The 26,235-nt window shown below is 41.2% G+C and overlaps 3 protein-coding genes and 1 long non-coding RNA gene across 4 annotated transcripts; 1 reads left to right on the top strand and 3 right to left on the bottom strand.

Annotated features, from left to right (window-relative positions):
- Positions 1–595: 595 nt before the first annotated feature.
- LOC147441434 (uncharacterized) lies at positions 596–5,183 on the bottom strand. The gene is made up of 10 exons (XM_086483435.1): positions 5,068–5,183; positions 4,772–4,903; positions 4,587–4,689; positions 3,864–3,938; positions 3,587–3,781; positions 3,475–3,504; positions 2,922–2,967; positions 2,756–2,848; positions 2,593–2,676; positions 596–780 (listed from the first exon to the last, which is right to left on the bottom strand). Exons 1-9 carry the CDS (start codon positions 5,181–5,183, stop codon positions 2,663–2,665), a joined length of 804 nt encoding a protein of 267 aa, XP_086339561.1. The 3' UTR covers positions 596–780; positions 2,593–2,662.
- Positions 5,184–5,242: 59 nt separating this feature from the next.
- LOC147441433 (uncharacterized) lies at positions 5,243–7,286 on the bottom strand. Its single transcript, XM_086483434.1, has 6 exons — positions 7,277–7,286; positions 6,716–6,981; positions 6,507–6,641; positions 6,352–6,411; positions 6,025–6,276; positions 5,243–5,248 (listed from the first exon to the last, which is right to left on the bottom strand). Exons 1-6 carry the CDS (start codon positions 7,284–7,286, stop codon positions 5,243–5,245), a joined length of 729 nt encoding a protein of 242 aa, XP_086339560.1.
- Positions 7,287–7,344: 58 nt separating this feature from the next.
- LOC147441431 (uncharacterized) lies at positions 7,345–11,480 on the bottom strand. The gene is made up of 3 exons (XR_015184368.1): positions 11,304–11,480; positions 8,405–8,474; positions 7,345–7,395 (listed from the first exon to the last, which is right to left on the bottom strand). It is a non-coding gene; the product is annotated as an uncharacterized LOC147441431 (long non-coding RNA).
- LOC147441432 (uncharacterized) lies at positions 9,825–11,147 on the top strand. Its single transcript, XM_086483717.1, has 5 exons — positions 9,825–10,206; positions 10,292–10,363; positions 10,483–10,536; positions 10,611–10,784; positions 10,888–11,147. Exons 1-5 carry the CDS (start codon positions 10,180–10,182, stop codon positions 10,951–10,953), a joined length of 393 nt encoding a protein of 130 aa, XP_086339843.1. The 5' UTR covers positions 9,825–10,179; the 3' UTR covers positions 10,954–11,147.
- Positions 11,481–26,235: the final 14,755 nt, after the last annotated feature.

Genomic DNA, 26,235 nt, shown 5'->3' with positions numbered 1-26,235 from the left:
CCCCCCCCCCCCCCCCCTCTCTCTCCATCTCTCCATCTGCTCCTCCTACCCTCTCTCTTCTCCTCTAGCCCACTAATCCCTATCCCTCCCCCCACATTGCAATGTGGTTTTCTATCAACTTGAACCAAAAGAAAACAATTACTCTGAGTTGGGTGCATGTTCACGTTATCGCATGCTAAAATCATTTAGGCTACAATGTTTGCATTCTCTCTCTCTCTCTCTCTCTCTCTCTCTCTCTCTCGTACATATCTAAAACCAAATAGATTAAAACAAAGATAGAGAGTGGAGAGTAATAAATGACCCAAATATATTTATTTATTTGATGACCTTGAGTTACAATATAACAGCTAAACATTGCTGTGTACACAATTATCTTGGTCCCCTCATCACATGTACATATCTAAATCCAAATAGATTAAAACAAAGATAGGGAGTGGAGACTAATAAATGATCCAAATATCTTTATTTATTTGATGACGTTGAGTTACAATATAACAGTTAAACATTGCGGTGTACACAATTATCTTGGTCCCCTCATCACATGTACATATCTAAAACCAAATAGATTAAAACAAAGATATAGAGTGGAGACTAATAAATGACCCAAATATATTTATTTATTTGATGACGTTGAGTTACAATATAACAGCTAAACATTGTTGTGTACACAATTATCTTGGTCCCCTCGTCACATTTTAGGATGTGCCTTGACCGCATCTCCTCCAAGACCATGTGTCGCCTCCGTTGTGTGCTTAGCTTCCCCACCATGCGCTACAGAAACTACAATCAAATTTTGGTTAGGGACAATGCTCTTAGCAAAAACTACATTAATACTGAAAGTTTACTAAGAAAGTCGTAGAAGACAGTATTTGAAACCAATCACCTATTTAATGAAGCCTATGACATACATTGCATACCCTGTTTGAAAGGCGTGTTCTTGATATAATCCGATGCTAACCCAGGATATGCATGAAGACCTTCTAGATATAGGAGTAAATTCATGAGGAGCACATTGTCGTTGCTCGCTCCCTCGTAACTCCTTACTGTTACAAGTGTATGTGGTGGGTTTCCGATTGTCTTCTCAAGATTGTCATCTACTAGAATGGTGCCCAAAGGATTTGTGATGTATGAGGCAACCAATTCAGTCTAAAGTTCTTCACAAACACCAAATTGAATTTTGGATGCTTATCTTCGTAGTGTCTCTCTTCACAGTGTCCTTGATGTAGGCAAAACTTGAAAAATGTCTCACCATACCCAGTCTCTTTGTATTTACTCTTAATTAAATCGATAATGGGGGTGAGATTTTTCTCTTGCATGGAGCTCCAAACCCCTACATCGAAAATCTCAAACATCACCGTCAGCAATAGCAATATCCCAGGTCGCAATGACACACCCATTCGCCCTACATTACGCATCCTCGCAGCGTGGGGGGAAGGAGCACTTTCCCACCGCCACCGTTTCAAAAGGACATCATTAACATCGAACACTATGAGTTTCCTTTTGGCCTGGCAAGAAGGAAGTGTGCCTGTGCCTTCACGACGATCAATTACCAAACGAATCTTACTTAGCATCATATTAGGAGGGATACATGATTCCCATTTCACACTACTCCATGAGGAAAGACACTTACCATTACATAGATGCTGTAATTCTTCCATTGACTCTTGTCTATCTAGCAATAATACATGTCGACCAATTCGCAGCCCCGGAAGTGCAAGAAGACCGCAGTCAGCATACATTTGTAATACTACATTACCCTCCTCTGTATAGAAAGAGAGTAGCTTCTCGTGTAAAGTTGGACTTCTCTCCATGCCCCTTGTAGAGATATCATCATTCTAAATGCATGTCTGGATAATTAAATAAGCAAATACAATGGAGGTGAACTTGTTGAAAACTCACGGCGTACCTCACCAAGGAGAGACATCTGTTTTGAGTTGCCAATGACTGGCGTTGTAGTAATCACAAATAACATCCAAATCAGGCTTTTGATTCAATCTGTAGGCACCAATTTTGCGGGAATACAACGATTTCCAAGCATCACATTTGTGGGACTTAAGAGTCATAATGAGGACACACTCTATCACACACTAATTTTCCAAACCCAGCAAGTAGTTTTACCTACCGCAACACCACCATGAAGGCTAAATGGAGTAGCACACAGGACGATAGTTGTATGGTCAAGATAGTACCCATTTTGATTTGCTAAGCTCACTAATGCCCATGCATGTTCTCGACGACATAAAAACACCAGATTTCCCTTCTCATCAAGATACTCCCTAGCAATACCAAAGACCTTCTGGATTCAATTGAGCTTGAAATGGTTCCATTTGGGGATACTGGGTAATGTTATCCCGACGATGCTTGTGTTGGTTGGGAGATGACAAAATATTGCATCGCAACCTGCATTTGTTGTCCCGCCTTGCACCCAAAAGGTTCGCCTAGCTACTATAGCCATATTTTTTAGTAGGGCACCTACATCTCTCTTGCCCATCTCGTCAGCTACTCCCATAGGATCAATAGTGAAACCGCAGGATCTAATTTTAAAGAAATGAATATCCAGTTAGTAAGGTGAGACAATAATACAAGGAGTACCTCAGGTTGTTAGCATACCGAAGCTATGTGCCATTGAATTCTGCACTTCATCATGAGGTGGAGTGTTGCATTACACCATGACATCTGGATATAACAAACATGTAAGTGACTGTAGTTTATATACTTAAAGATATCTTTGCTTTGTTGCTAGACATTTGCTCACCTCCAACAAGAAGAGCAGGCTCTCCGCAGTGACCAGCCTCTGCTACAGTAGACAATATTGTTGAAACTTTGGTTATTGTGCCATTTGCATCATCTGTATCCACCCACTACAATAAATACCTTGCTTACTGCACAACATATACCACAATCAATCATTCTATACTTACGAGGTAGGCCGATAATTGTTGGCATTTCCTTAGAGTGTATGGAATCCTACAATCCTTCACTTTCAGTGGACACCTAGGGGTGTACATGAGCACGCCTTATATTAATTCCAATATCTATGCACTGTCTTTGTGCCTGCTCATGTGCCTCGTCATGTGGAGGAAGAACATGAGGCTCTGAAGTGGTATGAGATTCTGGTGGTGCTTGTTCACGCTCTGGGACATGACTATGAGCTTGTAATGGCAATGGTTCTTGTTGTTGTTAGGGAGGGATTGAGGAGTATTTGGATGGTTCAGACACTTGATGTGTTGTTGAACTATTAGGAGCTTGATTGTTCCCCTGTATACCCGCACATTCCATGGGTACATGGGTTGGAAGATGAGGTGGCTCAATTAATGTGTTGCCTTTCTCTAAGCTTCTTGGTGGCTTCCATGCCGACAAGGGTCTCGATGTTAATAGGTTCTCTCCCATTGATTGTGTGTCTCCCTCTTGACCTGCTTTAGGACTTGATGTACTTACCTTGTTTGGAGGCATCAAAGTATCTTTTTCCATTACTTGACCTTTATCCTTCTTTGCGTTGCTCTCCTGTGGAGAGCATATAAATTACACGAGTACTATTAGTACAACCTTTCCATTGAGGCAACAATAAGGGTGTGCGAATACTTGCCTGGGTAGATTGTGGGGCTCTTGTAGGTTTAGCAGTGGGAGAAGGCGGCACATCACTTTCGTCTTCATCATCCTCAAACTCCAAAGGACATTCACCATCGTTGCGCCTTGGTTCACGATCCTCCTCCTCCTCTTCTTCATTATGTGTCTCCTCAGTCACAACATCTTTTCCTTTTAGGGAACGTAGGTTCTTGCCCTGGCAAAAATAATTTCACGGGTTGGAGTTAAATCCTCACGTGACTTGAAAATAGTTTAACTATGTCTTTGTATGCTTTTACCTCTTCTTGTTGTCTTTTAACTCTGTCGACCTCTGCCTCCCTGAACTGCTCCCGCTTGTTGGGGGGGAATGTGTGCTTTGCAAAGTCAATGAAAAGAGGACACTCAACATACACTTTTTTTGGCCACAATGTTGCACGTTCTTCTTCCGTATACATGCATGCAATGTGCTTCACATTGAGCCACTCTTTTGTAATTGGAACTCTATTTGTCCAACCCATGTTCCGCACCCATCTGGAATATGTTTGCCAACATATACTTGTTGTCAACCACCCAAATTGTTTAGGGTTTAGGAAACAATTAGGACAAGATTACATACCTGTAAAATGCCCTTTTGGTGGACATGTTAGTACCCTCCTTCTGTTTTGCTTGTTAGCTTTGAGTCCACCTTTGAATCTCTCGCACTCCACTTCATACAATGTGCCACTGTACCTCGATTGCCACTCTCGTATAGTTGTCACAAGGGTGCCGTTTTCAGGAAGACGACATGATTTCTTCAGCAGTTCATACTGTCTCGTAGCCTCATTCACAAGTCGATTCCACCATGTCTCTCGACGTAACCAAGTGCGAAACACGGAGTGGTCATCTACATTATCACACAACTACGTTATAGAATACTATACTCTTTTTTTGTGAAACATTTATCACAAAATGACCTTACTTAGTGCGGATTTTAGGCTTGGATATAATGTTGTTGGGTCATTGCTAACTAAGGCCCTTAGCACGTTGCTACGATGATTGTTTAGTAGTTTGGCGCATGCAAGACTATATATTCGATCATCTGTCAACCACTTTGGTCTCCTGCTCCAGTCTATGTCCATAAGCAATCTAGAAACAAATTAAAAAAATTTGTAAGCAGCAGGTGAATGTAAACATAACTCCCTTTGAAAGAAATCCCTATTAGTCTTACCTCCACCACTCTTCTCCTAAGTTAGGATCCGCAATTGCGGATGCCCGTTGCGTATCTTTTCGGCCTTTCTTGTCAGCCTTATAGAATGTGTTGCGGTAATGGGTAGTGAATTCCTCCGTTGAGAGCTCATTGCTTATTACTCACAGATTGCAAAGCCTTTGTATACTTTGCCTGAATTGTGACATTAGTTCATTCTTTGTTTGATCCACTACATTCTCGTGGTGAGAATAACCAAAAGGACAATGAAACTTACCGGATATAAAAGTTGGGATAGCACGATAAGAGGAACCTTGTACTAGCGTCTCCGCAAGTCCCCACGCTTATTCATTTCAGCATCTAATTCTCGTTGCAACCAACTTGGAACATCGTCCTCCAAACCCTTAAGCAATGTATCCATGTTGGCTGTGCCCATTGCTCTTACCGTACATAGCATATATAGCTATGAAGGAAGTTTTTATGTAGCCTTTGTCATTAATCCTGTGCCAACAAAACTTACACCATTAAAAGACTAGGAAGCGATAATCATGCTATAGCTAAGCTTATCGAATTGACTAGGAAGCAATAATCATGCTATAGCTAAGCTTATCGATTCGACTAGGATGCGTTAATTATGTTATAGCTAAGGTTACCGATTCAAGCGTGCCACCACAGTGAGAACTTCTCCCTCGTTCTCTTTAGTGACCTTAATCATGTAGGCTTCCGCACAACAATGATACTTAGGCTCCTCTTTGTGAGATGCTTAGCAAAATCATCTTGCATAGTTTCACAAAATTCTTCTCTTCTTGATATAGAGTCAGAAACAATAGTGTAAGAAGTCATGTACCTGTATCAATTTGTGCATTCCATGCCCGAAGACGGTGATTCCCATCCCATGTGTCACCATTTTTCCTTTCATGTCCCCCCACCCGGATTTATGCAATTGTTTCTCAAAATCCTCATTAAGTTGCATCCAGATTGGATCCTAGGTTTTTCGAATAGCATGACTAACTTTTAATGGATCTAGATCTGGAGTCCTTATTGAAAGCATGAATCTGGCACGATGTGGAACACATCCATTTCTAGAGAACTCCAACGCTAGATTGTTCACCCGATCATGCACTAGCCATACCGCTGGATGTGGTAACAAGTGGCACAATAGCACTGGTGGCAGTGGTACCTTACGAGTATCCTATATAACCGTGCTAGGAAAATTTTTAATCTTGTAGTTTGCTTCACGAATGTTAGATGAGCATACCATATATGAAATTACCAACCTGAAGGCGGTGCAAAGTGTCGTCGAGCAAATCCCATTTCAACATGGATTTCTCGGTAATAGTAAAAAGACCATGATCTTCATCCCCCACATCCTCTCTTTCATCATCTCCTTCACTTGAGTAGTTCACAATAGGAACCTGGTCCTTTGATGGTGCTGGTACCTCGGATTGTGTAGTGCCCTCTGCACTGGCTTTCACTGGCTTCTCCACTTCTTTCGCTTTGGTGACTTCTTTCTTTGTGCTAGCCGCATCCTTTTTCAAAGCAATTCTACCCTTTTTCTTTGGGGGCTCCCAGCTAGGGTCCTCTTCTTTCTATGCTCGTGTGACCCGCTTGCTTTCAACAACTTCACTTGCTTGATCTGCACTTCTTTTCTTGACACCCGTTGACTACTTGGTCATAGGCAAATAATTATTAGCCTAGATTACTGGCAAACAATGATTAATTTCATGAGTATTCAACGCACTAAACTCTAGTGGCTTACCTCTTCACCAAGAGTCTTTGGAGGAGGCTTTGAAACGTTTGGTTTGGGTGGAGCACCCGATGCTATGCTAGTGGCTCGTGGAGCGACAGGTACTGAACCTTTGGCTCCAGACGATACAGTTCGTTGTCCTTTTGCCTAGACACAAAATGTTGGATGTTGCTTGCAAAAGAGAGCATGTAAGACATAATAAAATTTAGAGGTCTCATTACCAATTCTCTTATCGGCCACGCCACAACTGTGCCCACTGCTGCACCTAAGGTGCACACATCATCGTCAATGGGTGGAACATGTGGCAACGTTAGGCCGAGAGCTAATGCCGATTGGATGGCTACTCCCAATGTGCCTCTAGGAAACTCTCTTCCATGTAGCTTTTCGTGGGGTAGAGACTGGATCATGATTCCTTTCCCAACTTCCTTGCCCTTGCTTAAGAGCACCACATGCTCATTCTTGCTAAAAGACAAATTTTCGTAGCCATCTGTTTCCCACAAGAAATTGAAATTAAATCTTATTATCTCAATACTATTACACACTACTTCCCTTAGGTTGCGATGTTCTTCTTGATACTCACATAAGTTTCATGGACACAGAGGAAAGCCTTGTGAAGAGAGAGAGAGAGAGAGAGAGAGAGAGAGAGAGATCATGGATAGCTACATTCTAATCATAAAATGTCATCAATGCACATATGCTATGAAGCGATGGAGATATATGAAATAAATCCTTTATTGACAGAGAGAGAAAGGGAGACATTAACTGTACCAACACTACTATACTAGCATGCATGTGAATTATAAATGCCTTATTTAAATAGAATGCTTTGGCATTTGTTCAAAGGGCTGACCTGTACAGTCGAATGTGGTTGAATGTCCTCTAGATGAGATATTCTCCAATCCTACAACACCTTCAACGCATTAACATGGGTTTTGTTTAGACTTACATCAACATAAAGAAAGAGAGAGAGAGTCATAAGAGAACAATAGAGAGTTATCCAATATATATATATATATATATATATATTCACTATTCACATATATATATGTATATATATACACACACATACACACACACACATATAGATACACACACACACACACACACACACACACACACACACACACACACACACACATATATATATATATATAGAGAGAGAGAGAGAGAGAGGGGGGGGGGGGGGGGGAGAGAGAGGATGGCCGACGGAGAGGACAGGGATGGAGAGACAGAGGGAGATAGAGGACGAGGAGGGGAGGTGAGGGACAGGAAGAGGAAGAAAGAAGGCAGGAGAGAGAGGAGAGAGGAAAATTGGTGGGAGGGAAAAGGAGAGAGGTAGAGGGGATGAGGGATAGAGGGAGGATAGCTAAGAGGGGAGGAGAGGGTGAGAAGGAGGGGGGTAGAGAGGGAGGAGGAGGAAAGAAGGGAGGACCATACCTCTATGCAGCAACAACAACAAATGGTCCTCCCAATCTTTACTCCTCTTTTTATACTGTAGAGAGGGGAGAGAAGATATGAAAGATCTCAAGAAGAGATATACATAGATAGAGAGAGAGAGAGAGAGAGAGAGAGAGAGAGAGAGAGAGAGAGAGAGAGAGAGAGAGAGAGAGTGGATATATAGCACACATATGTATACACACACACATACACGTATATAGCACACACACACACACACACATATATACACTATCACCTCCCCCCTCTCTCTCACCTCTCTCTATCTCTAACCTCTAAGGCTTATATTCTCTCTCTCTCTCTCTCTCTCTCTCTCTCTCTCTCCTCTCTATGTGTATCTCCTCTTCCTTCACTCTTCCTAGATATTAAGTTATTAAATAACACACTTTAGACATAGTATGTAATGACTTAAATTCACCTATAGATCTCTATATGAAATACTATAAGAAATTCACCTTTAGATCTCTATCCGTGGATAAGTTCAAGTAGTCACCTTGGGTGGGTCTGACATAAGTACAATGTAATCTGCATTCACCAAAATAAGAATTGTAACAATTGTGTAGAGAAAAGTAGCCGGATAAGATACTCCACAAATTATCTTTACACAGTAAATCAATAAACATTAGCTGCACTTTGGAAATTAAGGTAGCAAAATATCCATTTTACCACAATAGCATACCCTGTACCTCAGCCATCCGCTCCTCCATTGCTGTTATGGACAACCTCTAACATATGCATACTAAAAGTCGGAATAACCACCCACAAGAGGGTTCTAGGTCTCTCATAGCTACAAGGGTGCTCTCATGGCATGCCAGGATGCTGCTCCCTTCAATTTTTGTTCATAGGAGCTCGCTCCATAACCACCCCCCCACTCCCTTCGATGTGAGACAGGGCGTTGGGACAATGGAGAAGAGTCAAATCGACTGTGCACATCATCTCAATGCAAGTTCACAAGTCTGAGTACCACACTAGTAGAGTGCTCAACTCTTGGTCACATCCACCTTGCTTCCATCACATTTTTAGCCATGACTTAGACCTACACACTTTCCTCTCCCAACCACAATGTGGGCTCTGCATTGCGACTCTCATCACCACAATTTTGGAGCATCAAGAGTCACACATTAGCCACACACATACTACATCACATGTAACTTTGGTCCCATAAGTCATATTTGACCTCCAAGGACGATAATAAAATCTCTCTCTCTCTCTCTCTCTCTCTCTCTCTCTCTCTCTCGCCTGGAAAGAGGAAGTACCAAGGGCATATAAATAGAGCAAGAAGAGTTAGAAGACTTATTGTTGGCTATTGAAGAAGGAAAAGAATGACATGGAGGAGATCTCCATCACTGTCATCAGCTTAAACATTGTTAATCATGTTGATAAGTCATAGAGATATTTAACGGCCCGCTTAATCTTTGTAAAGGGAGCTTAAACTCCTTCGTTTTCAGTTAATCCAAGGGACGGTGCTATTAACGGTCTGTCGCCTTGGCTATTGATTAAGCTGTACTCAATTTATTGATGATTATGCTCTGATTATGGTGATTGCTAGAGCTGTTTATGTCTACTGTTCTCTCTCTCTCTCTCTCTCTCTCTCACACACACACACACACACACACACACACACACACACACACACACACACACACACACACAACCAAAGGCCCCGTGCCTTCCCGACTCACCCTTCGAACACATATCCCCCGACAATGCAGATTGCAATGAGCAAGCTCACATGGTCTGAAGGTTGCATACTTGTGCATAACCAACAAAACAATCCGTTTATGTTCGCATTGAGTGTAGTGACTGCTACAACAATTGACAAAGCTGGAAAATAGAGAGTTGTGCTAAAGTTTCGCATGGGTTTTCCTTATTGTTTTTTTCGATTCCCAGTCCGCTCCACCTTCGAGACTAGGAGCAACCTTGTAACTGGTTGGCAACCAATTGCACATATTCTACTCAGAAATCCTCACGGGAACAAAACCAGTTGCGAAGCAAAGCTGCACTTGAAATAGCTCTATGAGAGATAGTTGACATTTGTTTTCCCATTTTTATAACACTCAGTAGTGGTTAACACACTCTCTTTCATCCTCTTTTTCCCCAAGCAGAAAAAAAAAGGAAAAAAGAAAAAGGAGTGTCCGCCGGGTGTGAACGCAACGCATGAAGCACATAAGACTTCCCGCCTGGTTGAACCATCTTGATATTCCATCAACAGCTTTCAAAATTGACAGCTATGGCTACTTCTCCGCTCAAAGCAGAGGTAAACCTTCTTTCTTTCTTGAATCGTGGCGTTTGTCTCTCCTTCTATCAGCTAGCTAACCACACAATCCTTCTTCCCTTTTCAGACAGACGAGAATGCAGGCCGCCATGCAGGAAGCATTGGATCAATTCTTGCTACTGACGCGACACGAATCACGGTACTATTGTCTCGCAGAATTTTCTTTTCCCCCGCGCGTTCATGTGTGCGCGCGCGCGCGCGTGCCTTAGTCTCTCGAATCTCTAATGGAGTGTGTGTTGTGGGCTGCCGGCTTAAAAGGAGCTCAAAGAATCAAGAGCAGAGCTTCTTGCTCGCGTGCAGAGCCTCAGAGAGGTAAAGCTATGGTGGAGATCTTAATCTTTTATAAATTCTCTGCGTTCTTCATAGAGCCTTTCTGTTTGGGGCAGGATCTACAAGAATGGAGGGGGAAGCTGGACACGCAGGTGCAGACGTATCGACGGGAGCTCGGAGATCTAAGGAACACCCTCAACACAGAAGTGGATCAGCTGCGAAATGAATTCCAAGACCTCCGCGAGTCCCTGCAGAAGCAGCTGGATACAAGCAGCAAGATCTCCAATCAGGTAGCCACCATAGAGAGAGAGAGAGAGAGAGAGAGAGAGAGAGAGAGAGAGAGAGAGAGAGAGAGAGAGAGAGAGAGAGAGAGAGAGAGAGATGTTCCTCCAGATTACCGAGAGGACTAAAACAGCGGAATTGAAAATGGCAGCAGACAACCCTTCTGAGAAGATTTAGAGAGCAATCTCTCATTGATCAAGCCTCTTCTTTGGTCTTGTAAATCTCTGCCTCTGTATGTACACTACTGTTTACATGTCCTAGAGTCTTGGCTGGAATGGCTAAACATATTGATGTTGCATTTTATATGACTGTCAAGTTCGGTTTCATGGTTAAGAAACGTCTCTAGATGGTAGCCTAGAGGTGGATCAACATATTAGTGTGAAATTTTGTACTTAACTAAGGGTATTTACACCCTGTCATTTGAAAATGAGTCTGTGGTAACCTATTTTCAAATGAAAATGGCAAAAGTTTTCATTGGTGAGTAGGATATGGCGAAGGCATCACCACCCGGTCCAAACCTGTCTTACATTTAGTTCTGTGATGGCTGCTAAGGAACCAGTGGATGCTTTGAAATGGATGTGTATGTGCCCAAGTGCCTAATTCGTCGCTGGCTAGAGATAATGGATGCCAAGAGTTTCAATGGCAGAACACCTAAGTCTGATTTCAATGCAGATTGTTATGTGCTTTCAAGTTCTAATAAATTGTGTAGGGGAGTTATTGCGTCTGCAAGGGAGATTTTTGAGCTCTTACCTAACAAATTTGCTTCTCTTAGCATGTTGGGTTTGTTTTTGTAATGATGTAAACCCACATTTGAATGGATAATCCCACTAATGACCGAGGAGGATTATGAGAGTCCACATTGATTGGGTTGGTAATACTCACCTACACTTTTTGTTAAACTTCTAAGTACACTACCACACATTTGATTTAGAGAGGGTTAAAAGAGATGCCCTAAAAAACTTAAGGGAGGGCAAGCTTGGACTCTATCTACCTTGGGGTCCTGAATGAAGCCCAAGGGGTGGGATTTCTGGAGGATAGTGAAGTGTGTGGATCTTGAGGCACGTGAACGGTTGCAAAAAGTCAGCTCCATTGTTTGCCCCCCTCGTGACCCGAGTATTGAACTTGTGACCTCCCCAATAGCAAGTTGATGCCATGTCTACCTGCTTGGGCTTCTTGTCCACATTGGCACATCTCTTGTTGATAAAGTAAACCGGCCTACGCCAAAGAGAACTTTGGCACAGAAACTAAACTCAGACCCATTTAATGGAACAAAAATGTCACAATTATTGTGTCCGAGGTCCTTCTTGTCGATCTCACAGCTTAGGGCTCATTCAAGACCTTGTGGTATATGTTGTTGAGCATGTGCAAGTGGTTTTTATCTATTTTTGTAGTGACAATTACATGCTGTGCCTAGTCAACAAGAAGCTAGTAAAAAAACAATCTAGTTCAACAATTATAGGCCTAATTAATATCTAGGTAATAAAATACTCCATATTTTTGGAAGAAGATACTTTGTGTTTATTGTTAGAAAGAGTGACCTATCTTGCCTGTGGACTAAGTGACACGGGCATGGGAGGGTGGGGGATCTACGGTGGGGGGATTGGATCGTAGATTTGGGATCCGGGTACCTTAGATTGCTAAAATTTATCTAGGGTACCCACATTTCGAAAGTAATTTATGGTACCCATTTTGCATTCGTGGGATTTGAGCACGTGATGTCACCATTGTGATTCACATGTCCTAACCACTTCGCCTTGCGTGCGCTTTTGAGGAATACGGGCTCTAATTTGCTTAAAACAGGTGTGTAAAACGGTGACAATGAAAGTAATTTAGGTACGTGTTTGTATGTGTATTGGCCTCTTCATCTTCTCTCTCTCTCTCTCTCTCTCTCTCTCTCTCTCTCTTACGCACACATGTCACACCGCATTGTGACTTGTTTATCACCTTCTCTAGTGGGAGTTTTGGTTGTCTACACTTGACCGATGGTTTGGCATTTGACATAGAGGGTGTAGGAGATGTTTGTTTGTCTTTGCCTAGAGGTGCGTCATACATGCTACCACATGTGCGCTATGTTTCTTAGTTGAGATAGAGCTTGATCTGAGTGAGACACTTAGCAGACTTTGGTTGTCAGATATTGCTTAGAGAGCAATCTTTTCGTATGCATTGCGATTCATTAGTGATTACCAAAAGAGCTCGCAACGGCTTGATATATCTTGTGCATGTGTCTGAGGTTCGAAACGACGTGGTCTCGGTTTTGTTGTTGGCATGCTTTGAGTGAGAGACGAGACGTGTCTTTTGCATGTGAGATCCACCATGCTCATGAGACAACATTTAGTTGTGCAAGATGTGTCAGTAGACTCTGTAGAGACAGAGATAGAGCGGCAATGCTCTAATGAGACACATCAAGTGTTGTGAGACTTTGTGCAGGCAAAGGTAGAGTAGGTCTACTCCCTAAAGACACAAACAAAGCTGACAGACATAAAGTTCTTTGATATGCTCATGTTACAGGTTGATGGGTTGGTGCCAGGACGTAGAGTTTTGTCTATATGTGAGAGGGACGTAGATTTCCCAGTGTCGGCGTTGACACATACATACGCGATGGGTGGTGTGTATGCCCTATCAACTACCTTTTCTTTTGTGCTAATTTTTCCAATTTAACGCTTCTCTTAGTGCTAGGCTTCATTATGGTTGAGTTTGCCCTTGATCTCCGGAGTCATGACAGAAACTCAGCACGTTGAACTTTGTGTTGATGTATGCTCATGTGTGTGTGCGTGTGGTGTGTTGTGTTTGGGAGCATATGTTTGTACCTAGTTCTACACCCACTATTGGGCACTGACGACGTTAGTGGGGATGTCGTGGTATTTAGTCAATACTATGCATGATGGAGTTGATGGTTATATTGTCTCGTGGGTGACTACCATGAGTCTATACCTTGCACTTTCCTTCAAGGGTGAATCTGGGTATATCCTTGATTCATCTAGGTATATCTCATGCCCACAAACAAATGATAGCACTTATGAGGAATTATCATAAGAGATGTGTTATGGTTACACGAGGGTTATGCCTTCGATCTTTGTGTTCTTGGCCCTCTTTTCCTTGATGCACTCTGTACCCTACAATGAAGAGGTGAGCGGCCTTTGAGTCTTGTGAGATGGTGGGGTCATAAGAGTGCAAATATTTCCTAGTTGTCTCAATGTCCATGTCCTCTCTAATGGTGTGAACTTCTTGACATAGTGTTGATTAGGGATGTACACCTCAATATTGTGTTCTTTGAAAAAAATGCCGTACTGTATGCAATCTTCCAATGATACCCAAACTTCCTAGTCTCTTTTCATGACACTTCTTGAGCTTAAAATAGAAAACTTTATGATTGATTGCATTGAACGCTAGCTTTTTATACTACAATGCAAACAACAAGCAATTTCAAAAATGTCTCTCACCCTCTCTCTCTCTCTCTCTCTCTCTCTCTCTCTCACAAGGATTAAACTCCATCTGGATATAGGAATGGCTTGTTGCCATTGCCTTGGTGTAATTAATTGGGGATTAGCCTCAATATCTTGTATTGACCTAGGAAATCTCTTGTAAAAAAAGGGGTTTGTATTTACGAGGTGAAATTTGTAATAGGAAATTTGTGGGTGGTTGCGTAATATATTGTACCTAACACTTAGTGAGTTAAGCAAGTTAATGGGTTTTTACGAGTTGGCTTGACTTTGTACAATGTGTCCTCATATGCTTGATGACGTGGTGGCTCCCTCTTGTTGCATCTTCTCTAAAACGCATATATATATATATATATATATATATATATATATATATATATATATATATATATATATATATATATATATATATATATATATATATATATAGAGGATGGACTTTTATATCTTTAGACTCTTGATTTCAATGCTTATGTATATAAACTGTTAGGTATTATGAATGGGAATTATACCACCTTTTCATTGACTTAGTTTCTAGTGTCCTTTGTAATTTGAAAGGATTCTTTGGTGTATCAGTACAATACTACTAATATACCAGTACTTTCAGTATCAGTATTGTCAATACCAGTACCAGTACTGCCAGTTATACTAGTACTACCAGTGCTAGTATTGCCAGTATCAATATTGCCAGTATTGGCCAATACCAATAGTGCCAGTACCAGTACTGCCAATACTAGTACTAGCACTACAAATCTAAGACCAGTACCAATATACTAGTATACAAATACCAATATTGTGTTGAAATTAGGGTTGTAGAGAAACGCACACAGCTTGGAGAAGACGAAGGAAACTCAAGACAAACAATACAGGGTGTGTTACTTAGTATGCAATGGAAAGATAGATAGTCCTAGAGTGATGGGCATATATACAATGCTCGGGGAAAAAAACCTCCCAAAGAGGGAAAAAATACCCCGGCGGTCCTAGTGTGTTCACACACATCACTACCACATGTATATGGTAACAAATCCCCCTTGGAGTGATGCGGTGAACGAGAGCTGGCACATGAGTAAAGGGAAGTGCTATGCCCTGAGGACATGATCACTCCACAAAGGGGAGTAAGCCCAAAGCTTTGCGGAAAGCTTCAAGCTTCTCACGAGACAATGCCTTTGTGAAAAGATATGCATGGTTGTCTCGTGTTGGCACATAAGCCAAGCTGACCTCTCCTGCTGAGAGCCTCTCCCTGACATAGTGGTAATGCACCTCAATGTGCTTTGTGCGAGCATGAAAAATTGGGTTCCTCGCAACTGCCAATGCGCTTTGACTGTCAGTGTAGATAGTGTTGGCAGTGTCCTGTCCAACACCCAAATCAGCCATAAGGCATCTGAGCCATACACACTCAACCATAGCTATGAAGACTGCCCTGTACTCAGCCTCACAACTCGAAGTGGCCACAATAGGTTGCTTCTTGCTCAACCATGATATACATGAACTGCCAAGCATGAAACAAAAACCACTTGTGGACACTCGCATGTCAAAACAACCAGCCCAATCTAAGTCCGAAAAAGCATGTAAGTCTGGCGGCAATGAACCCCCCTTGGGATAAAACAAGCCAAGATGTAAAGTGTCACTAAGGTAGCGGAAAACCCTCTTGACAGCTTGCCAATGCTTAGACCTTGGGCTATGCATAAATCTGTTGACTTGTGAGACTACAAACTGAATATCTGGCCTCGTGTTGCATACATAAATGAGGCAGCCAATAGCAGTTTGGTAAAGAGTGACATCAACAGGATCGCCAGCATCATGTAGACTCAACTTCAAACCTGTTTCCATGGGAGTGGCAATAGGTTTGCAATCCTCAAGTCCAAACTTACATAGCAATGTCTCTATGTAACTTTTCTAACACAAGGCAATACCACCATCACACTGCTTAAACTGTATACCCAAGTAATGATGCAACAACCCCAAATCTTTCATCTTGAAAGTAGCATTCAAATCAGCCTTAAATTCAGCAATATGTCTCTCATTTGGTCCAGTGATCAGCAAATCATCGACATAAAGAACCACAATGAGAAGTACATCACTCTCATGCTTTACATACAATGTGCTTTCTGTTGGACTCTTACGAAAGCTTCGTTTAACCAAATGAGTGTCAGCTTTCTCATACCAAGTACGAGGAGATTGCTTCAACCCATACATAGCCTTCTTACATCTACACACTTTATTATCTTGTCGTTTTATGACAAAACCACGAGGCTATGTTACATAAACTTCCTCAAATATGTCACCATTCAAGAAAGCAGTAACAATGTCTGATTGATGTACATCTCAACCAAAATGAGCTACCAATGCACATAGAAAACACACAATAGTCATATGACAAGTGGCAGCAAAATTCTCTTCATAATCTATGCCTTTTTGCTGTGCATAACCCTTTGCAACAAGTCGAGCCTTATGGTGATTGATCTCACCATCTGGCTTGCGTTTCAACTTGTAAACCCACTTCATACCAATGGCCTTTTGCCAAGAGGCAAATCACATAAAGTTCATGTGTCATTTTCTATAAGTGCATAATATTCTGATTGCATGGCCGCCATCCAATTTTTTGAATTCTGTGCTTCATCAAAAGACAGAGGCTCCTCAACATCATGTAAGCTAGACACATCCAAAGCATAACAATCTGATGCATAAGATGCATGGCGAGAGCCTGAGCGAGTACGACTAGACAAAGGTGCATCCAATTTACTGTCACTCAAAGTGTGCACCAGCCATTTTGGCATACCTCCAGCTTGCTCATTTTCAGTCCTTTCCTCATCAAGTACATCATGTACATCTGCATTAGTAATAGGCTGATCTGTAACATTTTTAGAAACCCCCATAGGCTGTACATTTGCCTCATTGGAACTTACATTCGTATTTCCATTATTGAAAGGAGGCAACAAAGTGTCATAAATGTCCTGTGATCTTACATTACTGTCTCTAGTACATGACAGCAAGGGTTGAACAGAAACTTCCACAAACACTACATCCCGTGAAACCAGAATACGCTTTGTTTGCGGATGATATAATTTGTAACCTTTGCTTTCAGCACTATAACCAACAAAAATACATTTGACAGCCTTATCATCCAATTTTCTGCGCTGTGTTTGTGGCACCAAAGCATATGCCAAACAGCCAAAAATACGCATGTGCTCAATAGAAGGCTTTCTATCATGTCATGCTTCATATGGAGTGATAGACTGCAAAGCTTACGTAGGACACCTGTTAAGTACATAAGTGGCACACATGATGGTCTCAAGCCAAAAAGAATGCGGCAAAGCTTGACTTTTGACCATACATCGTGCCATTTCCGTAAGTGACCTGTTTTTCCTCTTAGCAACACCATTTTGCTGAGGTGTATAAGGCACTGTACATTGGTGTTTTATCCCACGACTAGCCAAAAATGCATTAAATTCATGAGACATATACTCCCCCCCTCGATCGGAACGGAGGGTGCCCATAGTACATTTCGAGATATTTTCAGCCATAGCCAAAAATTGTTTGAAGCACATATAAACTTCGGACTTTGCTTTAAGCGGAAATATCCATGCATGTCTTGAGTAATCATCAATGAAAGTCGCGAAGTAAAGGTAATTGTCCAAGGATGGAGTTTGCATGGGTCCACAAACATCACTATGCACAAGTTGCAACTTGCATGTGGCCCGATTTGAACTATCCTTTGGAAACTTAGAACGCTGTATCTTATCCAAAATACAACCTTCACAAACATGTTTGACAGGTACTTCAAGAGACGGCATAAAAGCAACCATATCAAATTTTTGCAAACGAGCAAACTCACAAAATTCAGATGACCAAAACGCGCATGCCAAAAAGTTTTGCATCTGAAATAGCCCTTGAATCTGCAACAGCATTTGCAAAATTTTGTCCACACTTGTTATACAAAGTGAGCTTATACAGCCCACGACACAGAAGCCCAGATGCAACAATTTCATCACCAAAACTGAGATCATGAACTGTACATCTGTCATCCACAAATTTGACTACAAGTCCAAGTCTAGCAAGTGCGGATACAGATAAGAGATTCTTCTTGATACCAGGTACATAAAGTGCATCAACAAGTGTGAAGGAACTGCCATTAGCAGCAGTGAGCACAATCTTTCCAACTCCCTGAACGGGATAAGAGGCATTGTTGGCACAAGTGACTGAATTCCCATGAGGGACAGACTCGAGAGAGGTAAACAATTCACGATGTGAGGTAATATGCTTTGTAGCACCACTATCGAAATACCACACATGTGAATCTGCAGCAACAACTGACAAGCATGTATCATGGACAACAGGATTGTAAGTGCACTCTGCGCTAAAAGCCCATTCTGCATCAACATCAGCAACACAGTCTCCTCTCACAGAAGACTTAACAATGGCTGCATTTGTACTGGAACCAACATTTGCAGTGGAACCACCCTCTTTCTTCTTAGCCTCTTTGGCCTTCAACTTAGGACACGACTTGATCGAGTGATCATTAGCTTTACAATAATGGCATCTTCTTTTTGCCCTTATCACTAGAAAATTGTTGCCAGCAGAAGCATTAGGAACAGAAGTTGTGTGACTCGCAGCAGAACCATAAGAAGTGGCCGCATTGCTGTTACCACCCTTTCTTTTAGAAGCAATAAAAGCTTGTTTAACTGCACCCTGTCTAGTCCTGTTTTTTCTGGAAAGTGACTCTTGCAACAGCAATGTGCATAATGCATCAAACTTGACAACTTCAGGATTTCCTTGGGTCATCAGTCTCCAAGTGCTAGCAAAAGTCTGGTAGGAATCTGGTAAGGCATCAAGAACAGTCTGCACAAGGGAACTGTCTGAAATGACTTAACCTGCAGAAATAAGTTGCTCATTGATATCCTTGACACCAGCAAGGAAAGTGTCCATATCATCTTCCTCATGCATAATCTTCGACTCTAGCTCTTTATGCAGCAAAGGAATTTTAGGCTCATTGCGGCTTGCATAAAGACCTGCTAGAATATCCCAAGCATATTTTGCATATTTTGCTGAACGAATGTGAGGAACAATGGTGCGCTTCACAGACAACACAATCAATGCACAAGCCTGCGTATCCTTTACATCCCACGAGCTTGTTCTATCGTAGGCAAAACAACTCTAATAGCAGCAATCCTTGCAGCAAGACTTGCAACATCCTCAACATCGGCTGCATCCTCAGAACCAGGACGTACATCAATGCCCTGCACAATATTCCAGACGCCCTTTGACACAAGAACATGTTGCATCATGTAAGCCCACATAGGGTAATTGTCCCCATCCAACCTGTCCTCACCAACAAACATCTTGAATACATCTGTGTTGTTGTCAGACATGGTAAATGCTGCACTTGATGTGAAAACTGCCCGAAAATAGGAGAAACGAAGCGGGAACAACACGTGCTATATAGCACAAACTGTAGAAGACTATAAGGCACCTGTTATGCAGAAAACGGCACTGACAGAAATTTTACACAAAATGACGAAATAGCCTGTACAGTACTGCTTGTAGTGGAAACGGAGGCCGAAATGAGCCCAAATAAAAAATCTAAGCCCCGAAATATTTGTCGACCTTCGAATGCTCGCCAAACCTCACTGTAATCAGAGAAAGTGAGCAGGTGTGTGCTGGAGCAGCTGGCGACTAAGCTCGGGAAGACGTAACTTGCTCTGATAGAAATTGTTGGAATTAGGGTTGCAGAGAAACACACACAGCTTAGAGAAGACGAAGGAAGCTCAAGGCACACAATAGAGGTTGTGTTACTTAGTATGCAATGGAAAGATAGATAGCCCTAGATTGATGGACGTATATACAATGCTCGGGGGAAAAAACTCCTAAAGAGGGAATAAATGCCCTCGCGGTCCTATTGTGTTCACACACATCACTACCACATGTATATGGTAACATATTGCAGTATAGCAGTACCAATATACCATTACCAATATAACAATATAGCAGTATAGAACTCATGCATGCTCCTGGCTATGATTGTTATGGGAATGGTTGGCTATTTCATGGGCAAAGCTGCTCATGTAGCCAAATATAGTTGTGAATAATTGGTTGAGAATATGGTTAAAAATGGTTGTGGCCAAATATGGTTATGATTATGGTGGTGAAGGATAAGAAAGGTGGCCGAATATGGTTGTGCATGGTACCTTAAGGTTACCCATGTAGCCGAATACGGTTGCTACATTTGAATATGGCTGCTCATATGGCCAAGTGGGTGTGAATATGGTTAAGAAGGGTTGTGGCTGAATATGGTTGCCAAGTATGGTTGTGCATGATACCTTATGGTTGCTCATATGGCCGAATACGGTGGCTTATTCTGTCTAGGGAGGTGTAGCACTTACTTACTAACATCTTTTTATGTCACAAGTGACTCCAAAGTATCGTTTGATTGTACGTATTAGCACTGTCGCGCTGACCCTGAAAAATAGTGACAATTAATGTCAACTCTATAAAGTCAAGAAACAAGTATATGTGGCCCACTTCGAGGCTAAATTGCCTCATAAAACTCGTCTTTGGCTTTATCTCATGAGAGCTTGCAAAGAAAAGGAGCTCCATATGTTTTTTTCCCTTGTAAATGAAACCATCTCGGAATATTTGAGTAGCTTCAACTTTCTTATTATTTATCTTTGAAAAAAATATAGTTGGATGACGTCTATAACATGTGGGATACCCATGCATCACCTACATACGGTGCCAATGCTAATTTAAAGTTGTATTGTTTCCATGGGTGCATGTGAGGGTTACCTCTCAACTATGGTTTTCAAAGTTCCTTGGCTTGAAGATGGTGGACTATTATATCTTCTGGATCTTGATTTCAACACTTGTGTATAAAGATTGTTCTGTACTAGGAATGGGAATTGGGTCTTAGCCTTCTTTGTTGACCAAGAGATCTACTTAATTGTTGTCCATTTTCTGCAAAAAAGACTAGGTCTTAACTTTGACGTTATAATTGTTGTATATTAACTTTGGTACATAGTTAAAAATAAATGATAGTCCATAGGCTAGGCTATCAGCTAATTATGCAAGTGTGACATGGATAACAATTGGGCCTAGCTTTGATACCTGTAATACGCACAAACATAGCTAGTTCTAATTGAATGCTTTTGTATGGATGCAAGTAACATCTGGATTCTTCTCCTCGTAGGATTAGTGGAGGTTTGTCTCTAGGTATTGGATATCTTCAAAATGGATCATAGCAATAACAATACTTGGAGAATGGAAGATCTACATCAAACATTTTTTCAATCAATAGTGTTTTAGGATAATGTAAACTATTAAAATAACCAATTGACATGGTGTTATATACATGTAATGTCATAAAATCTAATATCTAACCAACCCAAATGATTTTCTCATATTAATCTGATCATTTAATGTGAAAGAATAAATGGGAATAAGGATTAGAATATAGATATGTGCTTATAGATCTGTCTCAACACGGGATCAAGGTTAAAGGGGTCCAAATCAGAGATGGTATGTTAAAGAGCAATGCTACCTAATGGAGCTTAAAGACCTTCGAGTTAGTTTCATTAAAGACCTCCAAAAGTTAGTGTTAAAAAGTGTTGGGTTAAAGGCCTAAATAACCCCTTTTTGTACATTTTTATACTTTGTCCAGGTTCATATTGAACCTGGACACATTTTTTAACACTAGAATGGTAACCTAACAGGACATAAAAGTGTCCTTTCAGGGTTTTGGGAAAAAATTCCAAAACCATAGTAGATCCACTCATTATGAAAAATCCTTTCATGAGCTTATAGTTCAATAACTATTACATATGGAAAAAATGAGAAACTTGTAATTTTTCTCATCCCTTGGTCACTACAAGCCTCCAAAGTTGATGGACCAGCGCATTTTGCCCAAAACAGCAATTTCTTACGGTTGATTGTATATAAATAAGAGTGGAGATTTTTGTAGGACATAAGATAAAATGCCCTGTTAACTTCAATGGGTTGGTGACCAAAACATATCGTTGCTTTTACTTCACTAATTTTTTTTTGGGCAAAAAAAATAGGTACAAAAAAGTTGCATTTTTGCCATTCTGCGGACCTATCATCAAAGTTTCTATAGTCACGCTCAATACAGATACTATATACATGTTTTCTTAGTTCCCTTTGGGCCTCTGGATTCAAAAGGAGCCATGGAGCATGTCAAAATGATAATGGATCTCTTACAATTGGAACCTTGGGGACAATGATAAAGTGCTAAATACAGCAAACATGAAAAAACTGGGTTTAGCATTATGACCTCTAGAAACCCATAGAAACTACTCAATATCTAGCCAAGTTTGTAGTCTATGATTAGATATGGTTAGTACCTACAAAATACACACAATTGGCCTAAGAAACTAGCAATATTGAGAAAGTTATACTTGCTACTCTAAAATGTATCGTATTCTTCAGCAATAAAAAAACTCAACCATCATCATATACTATGCTATATAGCATATTAGGTCCTCCAAAACTCAAGGAAGATTACATTTATGTTATACATTACACTTACACAATAAAAATTGAATTTGGATATCAAGAAAGCCACCAAAAAAATCATAAAAGTGCTAATTTTGGCCAAAAAACAGGATTATGCAATTCTTGTAAATTGGTCATAACTTTCAATTTTAACACTTAGCTCTCCCTACAAGCATCAAAACATGTTGAGAACTATGAAGGCCTAACCTCTAGCCATCTAAACCTCACAAACATGAAGTTTAGAGTGGTATAGTTGCCAAAAATTGAAAAAAAAGCCAAAAACAGGACTCGTTTTTTCACACAGTTTAGGTTCAAAAATGTTGTGCAAGAGTAAGGTTAATGGTGAGATTGATAAAGGGCTTGGACACTGCACATGCAATTTGGCATAAAGGGTTGGTGGACATAAAGGGCTTGGACACTGCACATGCAATTTGGCATAAGTTGAAGGCCACTTATGAGAATGCCACCCCTGTGAATCAGGTGCATTTGATGTGCAAACTGGTGAACATGATGCTTGACGAAGCCAAGTCGGCTTCTGAGCACTTAAGTGCTTTCACCAGTGTTATGAGTCAGCTACAGGATACTGGGCTTCAACCTTTTGATGACAAGTTGAAAGCCATATTTTTGTTGATGACTTTGCCAGACTCTTGGGAAACTCTCGTGGTTTCTTTGAGTAATACCCCAACCTCACATATGATGGAGTGCGAGGATCCATCTTAAATGAGGAAATTAGATGCAAGTCTAGTGGTGGGGAAGGTGGAAATTTTGCTTACAATGCGAGAGGCAGAAATCAGAAGCAAAATACAGGTACCAAGACTCAAAACAGGAGCAAAAGCAAGTCTAGGGATAAGGATGTGACTTGTTACCAGTGGGGCAGAAAAGGCCATAAGAAGCCAGATTGCAGGTATTTCAAGAAAGAGCAGGAAAGAAAGAAGGAATCACAGGAGAAGAAGAAGACAGAGGATAAGAAAGGGGAAAAATCAGCAGGTACCTCCTCCAAGGATTCAGAGACTGTCAATGTATCCTCTAGTGTGGTTATCACAGAGTTATCCGACAGTGAGGAGATCTTGGTTGCAGCTTCATGCCCCTCAGATTTTGTTGTAGCAAATGTAGAAGACATGCTTATCTCACGTAGAGATGTCATTGATGCATTGCTAAGTGCAAATGATGGCCTTACACAGTCTTGGATAGTAGACTCGGGTGCCTCATTTCATGTGACTCCATCTGTGGAGTGTTTTGCTTCTTATCATCATGCAGGCAAGTATGGCAAGGTTTACCTTGGGGATAACCATGCTTGTGACATTGAAGGAATGGGCACCGTGCGCTTGGCATTAAACAATGGCCAAGAGTTCATGCTTAAAGATGTAAGGTATGTACCAGGCATCAAGAAGAGTCTATTGTCTGTTGGCCAGATGGATGCACAGGGTTATACAACTATTTTTGCTAAAGGTTCATGGAAGTTGCTTAAGGGATCAATGCTCATTGTCAAGGGATGCAAGAGTGGTACATTGTACTATTTACATGGCAAAGCTTTGCCTGGCAAGTTTCTTGCAGTGGCTGAAGTTGCTTCTCATTTGGAGTTGTGGCACAAAAGACTTGGCCATATGAGCCATAAGGGACTTGATGTGCTCTGCTCTTTGAAGAGGGTTGATGTAAAGGGCACCAAGTTAGATTTTTGTAATGACTGTTTGTATGGTAAACAAAAGAAGTCTTCTTATTATTCTGGTGTCTCGTGCAAAGCTAATGCTCTTGATTTAATTCACTCCGATGTATGTACAATGCCTGTTAAGTCTTTTGGTGGTGCATTATACTTTGTTACATTCATTGATGATTGCACTAGGAAGGCTGGGCATATTTGTTAAAGAATAAGAGTGAGACATTTAATGCATTTAAGAGGTTTTATGCTTTTGTGACCACGCAAAAGGGTAGTAAGCTTAAATGTCTGAGATCTGACAATGGAGGGGAGTACACATCTGCTGAATTTCACGTTATTGCAAAGAATATGGGATTAAAAGGGAGTTGACAGTCCCTTATAATCCATCTTCTAATGGTGTGGCTGAGAGGTATAACCGTAATTTATGTGAGAGAGTGCATTGCATGTTGTCCACAGCTAATCTCCCTCATGGGTTTTGGGGAGAGGATTTGAAAACTGCAGTTCATGTATGCAATCGCTCTCCTAACAGTACGCTAAAAAATGACATTCCAGAAGAGGTTTGGTCTGGCAAACCTGCCTCTTATGATCATTTGAGAGTGTTTGGTTGTGAGGCTTTTGTCCATGTTTGTAATGACTTGAGGACAAAGCTAGATGCAAAGTCCATCCAAGGACTCTTCTTAGGTTATGGGGAAGAGGGTGAAATGGGCTACAGGATATGTTTGCCTCAGTTTAAGAGGGTAGTACGCAGCTGAGATGTAGTGTTCAATGAGGCTAAATTGCTGAAAAATGCTACATCTTCTGATATTGACAAGAAATCGGTCAAATTTCAGTCTCTCTTGCCATCTATTGATGTTGAAAAAGAGCCTCAGGATGCATTACCGCAAGCTGAAATTGATAATCAACCGGTTAACCTTGAGCCAGAAGAGGTTGGACATGATTTAGATGCTCCAAATGAAGATGGACAGCCACCTGTCATGGCTGAAAATGATTTTCAGCAGCATGAGCATGCTGAAAATGAGTTGCCTCCTGATGTAGAACCTGTGCCTGAGAATGTAGATCATTGGGTACGTAGGTCTACTCGTGTCAGAAGGTTGATACAGCGCTTTGACCCCTCTTTGCATCATGTTATGTTGACAGATGAGGGAGAGCCTCTTACATGTAAAGAGGCAAAATCATGTGAGTTAAGCAGTAAGTGGGAGCTTGCGATGCAAGAGGAAATCAAATCTTTGCATGCAAACAATACTTGGGATCTTGTGCCATTGCCTAAAGGAAGAAAGGCTCTTCCTAACAAATGGGTTTACAAGGTCAAATGTGTTGATGGAAAGCCCAAGTATAAAGCAAGGTTAGTTGCCAAAGGGTATGCACAGAAAGAGGGGATTGACTTTCAAGAGATCTTTTCTCCTGTTGTAAAGCTTACGACATTGCGTGTCCTTTTTGCTCTCGCTGCAGTGCTTGACTTAGAATTGAACCAAATGGATGTAAAAACAGCTTTTCTTCATGGTGACATTGATGAAGATATCTACATGAAGCAACCTGAGGGTTTTGTAGTTCCTGATAGAAAGGAACTTGTATGCAAACTAAGAAGGGCAATGTATGGTTTGAGGCAATCATCACGTCAGTGGTACAAAAAGTTTGATACTTTTATGTTGTCTCAAGGCTTTAAATGTAGCCATTCAGACCATTGTTTGTATACAAAGAAGGATAATGATGGAAGTCCTATAATCCTTGTGCTATATGTAGATGATATGTTGATTGCTGGGAAGCATAAGTCTACCATTGATGCTCTTAAACGTCAGCTGAATTCAGCTTTTGCAATGAAGAATTTAGGTGATGCTGAGCACATCTTGGGCATGAGAATCA

The sequence above is a fragment of the Adiantum capillus-veneris genome, chromosome 15, assembly GCF_014529385.1.
Source record: "Adiantum capillus-veneris isolate H3 chromosome 15, ASM1452938v2, whole genome shotgun sequence".
NCBI lineage: Eukaryota > Viridiplantae > Streptophyta > Polypodiopsida > Polypodiales > Pteridaceae > Adiantum > Adiantum capillus-veneris.
The sequence above is the reverse complement of the archived record's forward strand: the minus strand, read 5'-3'. Positions and strand labels throughout refer to the sequence as shown.

Excerpts from the sequence above, each read along its gene's own strand:
- LOC147441434 (XM_086483435.1), bottom strand. The coding sequence starts at position 5,183 with ATGGGCACAGCCAACATGGATACATTGCTTAAGGGTTTGGAGGACGAT. Across the intron at positions 4,690-4,771 it reads TTAGGAGAAGAGTGGTGGAG|ATTGCTTATGGACATAGACT; the intron begins GTAAGACTAATA and ends ATTTGTTTCTAG. Across the intron at positions 3,505-3,586 it reads GAGCCCCACAATCTACCCAG|GAGAGCAACGCAAAGAAGGA; the intron begins GCAAGTATTCGC and ends TGCTCTCCACAG.
- LOC147441433 (XM_086483434.1), bottom strand. Across the intron at positions 6,412-6,506 it reads CAAAGACTCTTGGTGAAGAG|TCAACGGGTGTCAAGAAAAG; the intron begins GTAAGCCACTAG and ends ATGACCAAGTAG. Across the intron at positions 6,277-6,351 it reads AAGTTGTTGAAAGCAAGCGG|GATGCGGCTAGCACAAAGAA; the intron begins GTCACACGAGCA and ends GCTTTGAAAAAG.
- LOC147441432 (XM_086483717.1), top strand. The coding sequence starts at position 10,180 with ATGGCTACTTCTCCGCTCAAAGCAGAG. Across the intron at positions 10,364-10,482 it reads CTGACGCGACACGAATCACG|GAGCTCAAAGAATCAAGAGC; the intron begins GTACTATTGTCT and ends CCGGCTTAAAAG. Across the intron at positions 10,537-10,610 it reads GCGTGCAGAGCCTCAGAGAG|GATCTACAAGAATGGAGGGG; the intron begins GTAAAGCTATGG and ends TGTTTGGGGCAG.